The sequence below is a fragment of the Ipomoea nil genome, unplaced genomic scaffold (genome assembly GCF_001879475.1).
Source record: "Ipomoea nil cultivar Tokyo-kokei standard unplaced genomic scaffold, Asagao_1.1 scaffold2662, whole genome shotgun sequence".
In the NCBI taxonomy this organism is placed as follows: Eukaryota; Viridiplantae; Streptophyta; class Magnoliopsida; order Solanales; family Convolvulaceae; genus Ipomoea; species Ipomoea nil.
The window spans coordinates 1,369,152-1,378,032 of NW_017619090.1; the positions used below are offsets into that span (position 1 = coordinate 1,369,152).

The window sequence follows — 8,881 nt, forward strand, 5'->3', positions numbered from 1 at the left end:
GTACGACATATTTTCCGCTCCAATCTAGCCCACCATCTTGGTACGAGCATGTGGCAATTGCCCTTGGTTACACTAATAATAATCATTATGTTAAGGTACCATTGACAAGAGGGTAGGTACCCAATGCCTACGATTGCTCCACAATGGGTTTATTTTAAATATGATTGTGCAGATGCATGGATTACTCCATATGTGAATCGGATCAATAGTTACAATGAGCATGTATGCTCTAATTGTACTCATAAGAATGTTGTATTGGATTGAAATGGACTAGATCGGATCATAGTTACAATTCTTTTTACATTTTATTTTGATGTTAATGTGTTTTTACAGTACATTTTTAGTTATTGAAAATTAATTTATTATATTTTTATAATAAGGTAAAATACTGTATACAAAAATTTTGAGTTATAAAGAATATTAGAATAACAAAAAATAAAATTAATTTTATCATTAAAATTTATTAAACAATAGATACTTTACAAATGGAATTAGAAATATTATTTTAATAAATTTAAATTATATTTAATTAAATTTGTTTTTTAATGTTTTTGTTTTTAAATTTTTAAATAATTATTTAATTTAATTTTATTAAAATATAAAAACATAATGTTTGACTAACTTTAATAAAAGTTGTGTAAATAGCAACTTGTTCTATTTACACCACCTATAACGCTAGCAAACCTATTAAAAGGTGGTGTAAATAGAATTACCCATATATATATTTGAATCTCGTGAGAACACACTTCCAGTAGAAAATTAAGAACCAATCTCAACCTTACACGGTAAAAATCGAATGGATCAGATCAATTAATTTTTTTTTCTAAAAAAAGTGCGGTGACATTTTCGTAATTATCATCAACTTCACTTCGCAAACTTAAACACTTAAATATGCAATATATAAGCCAACTACCATGTAGTGGATGACATACCTACCATGACAAATTAGTGATCATAGGTTCGAACCCCAGTCGTGGGAAATAATCATGAGTATTTCAAAAAAAAAAACATCAATATGTAATAACTACAACCCCAGTCGTGGGAAGCACATTTTTTTTTTAATTTTCTTCCACCTGGGAGCTCCTTCGCACACGATCTCTTCCATATATATATATATATATATACACACACACACACACACACACACACACACACAACAACAACAACAACAACAACAACAACGTAACAACAACAACAACAAGAAAATACGCGCGCACGCACATACATAACAACAACAACAAGAAAATACGAAAATAGCGACGAAGTCATTCTGTTGCTAATTCAACGACGAAATAGCTACAACTTAATGACGGATTTTCATTTCTTTGTTAAATAGATATTTTTAGCGACGGATTTGCGATGGATATTGCGACGAAATATTTTCGTCGTTAAATACGTAACTAATTTTAGCCGGTAAAATTTCACGCATAAATTCTGGACATATTTGCGACGGATATTTCACGAACCTCCACCTATTGTGACACCTCTTTCTACTGTGTTACCTCCACCTTTGGTGACACGTCTTTCTACTATGGTACCTCCACCTATTGTGGCACCTCCTCCTACTATGGTATCTCCACATATTGTAACACCTCTTTCTATTGGAGTAGTATCAGGTTCACCAACTGACTCGTCGATTCCATCACCATCAAACTCTACTGCTCCATCCACATCCTCATCAGTCGCAGGATCATCTATCGATTGTGATTTGCCTATTATTCATGTAGAGGATGAGAGGTAAAAATCTGTTATTATGTTGATACCTTCTCACACATGTTCAATTACAATGAAAAATAATTCATGCAAATGATCTACCCTAACGAATATACCTGGAAGAACTTGTGGGATGACTACAAGGAGTCATACTTTGAGGAGTTTAAGGTAAATTCATGATATGGTTTTGAAAATATTGTGGCTAATTCTTGAAGCTAGAATGTTGTTACGAGTATGATGCTGGAACGCAAGAAGTTGAAGGGTCGACTAAGTCTCCAATTATAAACATGTCACATACAGCTGTATGTGGATGTTGTTGGTGGGATAAAGAAACAACGTATTTATGGCTTAGGGACTAAGGCATCCTCATTTATCAAAGAGAATAGTTGTAGTTCATCTGCTACTTCACAACTTCATCAAGATGTAATGAAGGAGATGGTGGCCCAATAGTTAGAGACCATGCGAGCTGAGATGCAGGCTCAATTACAAGCTGAAAGAACTCAAATGCAGGCTCAAAAGTAATCTCAAATGCAAGCTCAAATGTAATCTCAAATGCAGGCTCAAATGCAAGCTCAGATATTACAACTTTGATGGATGAGTTGCGTCGCAACGGCTTGCTATCCACTTTTGTGTCACGACCTCCAACAACTCAAGTTGAACATTCTGCTAATTCAAATGCTGAAAACTTACGAGATCATTAGATTATGTTTATTAATATATTTGGTATTGCTTATAATGATGCAATATTACACAAGGCTATACATTTGTTATTGTTAGTTGTTGAGTTTGATTTTTTTTTTTTAATATACATGAATATATTTTACAATTATATTATTGAAGTACTATTATAGGTTTAATGTAGGTATGTGATATTAATTAGTGGGTAAATTTTCCTAAAAAATTTAAAAAATTCAACGACGAACAAATATGTTAGTGTTTAATTTGTTCATAAAAACCCCAACTTATGATTGGCAATATTATTATGGAAAACTAAGATAAGATTAGCTTAGTGTCGATTTTTTCTACAGCGGACTGATCAATCAGGTACAACAACAGAAGGACTGACACTGAAGATTTGTTTTAGGAAGCTGTCCTCTTAAAAGATGAACGCGGTTTAACAGAGACAGTTTTTGGAAAGAAGATCAGCGTATCTCCTTTGGAAAGGTATGGACCGAATCTTTAAGATTACATTCTTCAAATATTGTCCTACCATCTACAATCAAAGATATCTATGGAGAGAGTGTTCTAACTATGGAACTATAAGTATCCTCATTCGACGAGAATTAGGGCTACACTTTTCAAGAGAGAAGAAACACTCCTTATCAGTTTTATGAGATCAGATCTTTGATTACTATGCCTTTTCTCAATACAACATGTTCATGGTGATTAAGATGAAGAACTTGAGAAGAATCACTGCTGCTTAAACGAAAGGACATTACGATCACACTGTTGTGGGAACAACCGTAAAGAGCGTCATTGAAGTGGACTGCATCAGAGTTGGCTCTCCAAGTGAAGGGATTTCATTGGACTTCTGTATGCATGGCTCTCCACCTTCAACAATCCACTAAACCTGTGTAGACTGGGTACGTACCTTGTGTGGGACACTTGGGTGAGATTATTGTTTTCTCTACCATTGTACATTGGATTATGATTTAGTGGATTGGACGCCTATGTGATCGTCCCCCAGACGTAGATACACACTGTATCGAACTGGTAAACATCTTATGTTTTGCTTTGTGCTGTTATCTCTTTCTTTAAACATCTCTATGATTTGTTTTACTGACTGACTTCATGCTGAATCAGTCAGTCCATTTCATTAGTTGGTTAATACAGTTAATCTGATTAAAAATGAGGAAATGCAAAATTACATGTGGTATCAGAGCTTTTAACTCTACATAGTGACTTGATCCGTACGGGTTTTTAGTTTTGCATTATTCTCTTTCTTTTGGAAGTGCCTCTGTGTGTTCGTTGGCTGGTTGTCTTTGTTCAGGATGGATGTAAGTATGAAACCACCAGAACTAGATGGTCACAACTACTTTTTCTGGAAGGATCGTATGGAGATCTATCTCCAAGCACAAGGTACTAGGGTTTATCGTACTGTCCTATCTGGGTGGAGTCGTCCAACTGTTCAGAATGCTGATGGAACCACTGGGGATAAGCCCATGGAGACTTGGACAGACGATGAAATGAATGCCTCTGATCTAAACAACAAAGCGTTGAACTCTATTGTAGGATCTTTGCATGAATCTGTCTTTACCCTAGTCACTGGGGTAAAAGAAGCTAAACGTGTATGGGAAATTCTTAAAACCAGATTTGAGGGAACTAGTGATGTCAAGCAGTCAAAGCTACAAATGGTGTTGTCAGAATTTGAAGCTCTTAGAATGAATGAAGAGGAAACCATTTCAGGCTTTCACAGTCGGGTTCAGAATCTGATGAACAGAGCCTCAATTCTTGGTGAACCATTCACTGATGAGAGAGTAGTCAAAAAGATCCTTCGATCTTTACCTAAACGCTTCCGGATGAAAGTAACTGCTATTCAGGAACACACGGGCTGGGAAAAGAAGACTGTAGGAGAACTTATGGGAAGTTTACACACATATGAACTTGAAGTGTTTGCTGATGATGATCTTGCTGGCAACAGAAAAGAAAAGTCAGTGGCTTTTGTGGCCGAAGCTGATCGAGAATCTGACACAGACGACATAGATGATGAAACCTTGGTACTTCTAGCCAATAATTTTAAGAAAATATTGAAAGGATTTAACAAAAAGAGTCTAGGTCAGCCTACCAGGACACAAGACAAAGGCAATAACTCCTCATATCAGAAAGCCGAAACCTCATATTTTTCACAGAACAATCAACCCCAGACTGGCCGAACAAGACAAAACAGAGACAGTTCCACAGATACAGGGAGGTCTCTCAACCGGTCAGTGCAGTGTAGAGAGTGTGAAGGCTTTGGACACATACAGGCTGAATGTGCAACGTATCTCAAGAGGAAAAATGCTATGTCAGTGGCTACACTAAGTGATGATGAGGAGGAAGCATCTAATGATCAGTCAGATGATAATGTGGGAAACTTTGTAGCCTTCTTTACAGCTACAGAGAATCAGTCAGACGGAAATGAATCAGATGGAGAATCTTATATATCAACATATGATTTTGAAGAAAGGCATACTCAACTTGAAATGGAATTTTCTAAACTTGTTGCAAGCTGGGAACAACTAGTGAAAGTCAATAAAAATCTGAATGACGAGCTGAAGCAAAGAGATGATCTTCTGAAAAAACTAAATACAAATCTTGTCATAAAAGAAGATCTTATCACACAGATAAGATCCAGAGAAGGAAAACTGATAAAGGAATTGGAAGGTCTGAAGAAAAATATCCAGATGATGGACACCACATCAACATTAGACAAAATTCTGGACTCTGGTAGAAATCCGAATGATAAAAAGGGTCTAGGATTTGAACGAGGTGAATCTTCGAATAATGCTGCTATGTTTGTCAAAGAGGGTATGTCTACGGCCACAGCAGTTCACAGTTTTGAACAAGGACAGTCATCCCGGTCAGTTCAGAAAAATGATAAGAGAAAGATATATGATCGAACTGCAGATACTGACTTTGGCAAAGTAACTCGTCAATCTCATTATTCAAGGTTCAAAAATAAGTTTGTCAGAGTTAGACAATACACTCCCATTTGCCACTACTGAAAAAAAAGGTCACACTCGGCCTGAGTGTTATTTTTTCTACAGAGATCAAAGGAAGGAAAAATATCAGAACAAGACTATTACACCGTTCACTAGACAGGTTTGGGTAAGAAAGTCAGAAGTTATATGCTACCCCACTATAGTTCTGACTACATCTACGACTGAAGCTAGGTGGTATTTCAACAGTGGCTGTTCCAGGCATATGACTGGAAATGTAAAGTGTCTCATGGCTGTTCAACCAAGCAGTGGATCTGTTACATATGGCGACGGGCAAAAAGGGAAAATAGTTGGGAAAGGTACCCTGAATGTACCAGGTTTACCTCACTTAAAAGAGGTTCTGTTAGTCAGTGGTTTGAAAGCAAATCTGATCAGCATCAGTCAGTTGTGTGATCAAAACTGGAATGTGTGCTTCGATCGTAACTGCTGTAGAGTTAGTGACAAAGCAGATCAACTTGTCATGGAAGGAACACGATCCTCAGACAACTGTTATGTTTTGGCAAACGAAAATGCTTGTCACCTATCTAAATCTGATGAATCAAAACTCTGGCATAGACGATTGGTCACATAAATTTCAGAGGTATGGATAAGCTGATCAAACTAGAAGCTGTGAAAGGAGTACCTAAGATCAGAATAGAACTGGAGAGAGTTTGTGGTGCTCTGCCATTGGGAAACAAATTAGAACTCCGCACAAAGCCGTAAGAGTTATCACTACTGAGAAATGTCTAGAGCTTGTTCACATAGACCTCATGGGGCTAACACATACTGAAAGCATTGGCGAAAAGAAATACATATTGTGTGTGTAGATGATTTCTCTCGATACAGCTGTGTGTACTTTCTAAGAGAAAAATCTGAAGCCTTTAAGGCTTTTAAAAACTTGTTCATAAGGGTTCAAAAGGAAAAGAACGAGCCTATAATAAAAATTCAGAGACTGAGAAGTGATCATGGAAAAGAATTTGAGAATTCACTATACTCAGACTTCTTCTCCGAGCATGGTATATCACATGAATTCTCAGCTCCTAGAACAGCTCAACAGAATGGTGTGGTGGAAAGAAAGAATCGTACCTTGCAGGAAATGGCTAGAGTCATGTTACATGCTTCTCATCTGTTGCAACGCTTCTGGGCTGAAGCAGTTCACACAGCTTGTCATACAGTGAATAGAGTCTATCTTAGACCAGGAACGACCAAAACACCATATGAGATCTGGAAGGGAAAGAAGCCAAACCTGAAGTATTTTCATGTGTTTGGGACTAAGTGTTATGTGCTGATTGATAGGGAACAAAGAGGGAAGTTTGAAACTAAGAGTGATGAGAACATCTTTCTTGGGTACTCTCCAAATAGTCGTGCCTACAGAGTCTACAACAAGAGAACTCAATCTGTAATGGAATCAGTAAATGTTGTTATAGACGACAGTCCAGACGAATCAGTGGAAACAATAGTGACTAATCCAGTAACTGAGCTCCCTCTCGGTGAACTGAATACTGCAGATAACAACAGTCAGCCCAAATCACAAGAATCCTCAGATGAAGATCAAGAAAGTTCTGAACAGGAGACAACTCTTATAAATGATACAGGTAAAGACAAACCCACCAGAACTCAGAAAAATCACCCATCAGATAACATCATTGGTGATCCAACAGACGGGATGAAGACGAGGAGCAGAATAAGAAATAATCTGATAGAAATATCTAGATCTGCTTGCTATACCTCAAAGATAGAACCAAGGAATGTAAAAGAAACTTTACAAGATGATATGTGGATCAAGGCGATGCAAGAGGAGCTACATCAATTTGACCGAAATCATGTTTGGGATTTAGTACCAAGACCTGATCATGTGAACATAATTGGAACAAAGTGGATCTTCAAAAATAAAACTGATGAAGCTGGGAATATTGCAAGGAACAAAGCTCAGTTAGTGGCACATGGATACACTCAGATAGAAGGAATTGACTATGATGAAACGTTTGCTCCTGTGGCAAGACTAGAGTCAATCAGAATTCTGCTGGTAGTCGCATGCATCCTGGGATTCACACTGTTCCAGATGGATGTTAAGACAGCATTCTTGAATGGATATTTGCATGAAGATATTTATGTGGCACAACCTAATTAAAGGCTTTGAAGATCCAGATTATCCATCACATGTCTACAAACTCAGAAAAGCACTCTATGGTCTTAAACAAGCCCCACGAGCATGATATGAACGTCTGACACAGTATCTGCTACAACAAGGGTATAAACGGGGAAGTGTCGACAAAACGCTTTTCGTCAAAGCAACTGGAGGTCATGTCACCATTGCTCAGATCTATGTGGATGACATTGTTTTTGGATCAACTTTACAGAAATACACTGATGAATTAGTAAAGGTCATGAAGGAAGAATTCGAGATGTCCATGGTTGGTCAACTGACATATTTCCTAGGGTGCAAGTTAAGCAAAGTCCTGAAGGATACTTTATCTCACAAGAAAAGTATGCTAAGAATTTAGTCAAAAAGTTTGATTTGGAATCATGCAAACCATCTAGGACACCTATCTCTACCTCCATGAAAGTATCTAAAGATGAAACAGGTGTATCAGTGGATAACACAGTCTACCGAAGTCTGATAGGAAGTCTGTTCTACTTGACAGCCAGTCGACCAGAAATAATGTTCAGTGTTGGAATATGTGCAAGATATCAATCTGATCCAAAAGAATCACATCTGATAGCAGCAAAGCGTATTCTAAAATATATAAAAGGGACAATTCAATATGGACTATGGTACCCCAAGGACAGTGAACTAAGTCTGGTTGCTTATTGTGATGCTGACTGGGCAGGAAATGTTGATGATAGAAAGAGTACGTCTGGAGGATGCTTCTTTGTTGGTAAGAACCTGGTATCGTGGCTGAGTAAGAAACAAAATTCAATTTCCTTAAGTACTGCAGAATCAGAGTACATAGCTGCTGGTGGATGTTGTACTCAGTTAGTATGGATGAAGCAGATGCTTTTAGATTATGGGCTTACTCAAGGAATTATGACACTCTACTGTGATAATGTCAGTGCAATCAATATCTCAAAGAATCCAGTTCAACACTCCAGAACGGAGCATATTGATATAAGGCATCACTATGTCAGAGACTTGGTTGAATTGAAGGAGATTGAGTTGGAATATATTCAAACAGATAAACAATTGGCTGATATTCTGACTAAGCCCCTAGATGTAAATCGATTTGAGATTCTCAGATCTGCTCTGGGAATCTGCAGTATTGACTAATAAGGCAGATAGTCATTCGGAAGGAGAGTGCATGGTTTACGTATACCGGTCAAATTTCAGTTTTGACTTCCTTTTAAAACTCCCTTCTTTTTGTTAAGAGAATATCTTAACCTAAATTACCATAAAGTGATTAGGCTTTTTCAAATTTCAAATATGTCTAGCATCCGTTTCTTGCCTAAAAAGGAGGTATACCGTTGCGTCAATCACATCGGCTCTGCATGTA

The 8,881-nt window shown here is 37.3% G+C and overlaps 1 protein-coding gene across 1 annotated transcript; it reads left to right on the plus strand.

The window, feature by feature from the left end:
- The first annotated feature begins 6,792 nt into the window (after positions 1 to 6,792).
- On the plus strand, positions 6,793 to 8,658 carry LOC109154903. The gene is made up of 5 exons (XM_019302642.1): positions 6,793 to 6,985; positions 7,641 to 7,797; positions 7,932 to 8,017; positions 8,222 to 8,439; positions 8,539 to 8,658. The coding sequence occupies exons 1-5, from the start codon at positions 6,793 to 6,795 to the stop codon at positions 8,656 to 8,658; spliced, it is 774 nt and encodes a 257-aa protein (XP_019158187.1).
- Positions 8,659 to 8,881: the final 223 nt, after the last annotated feature.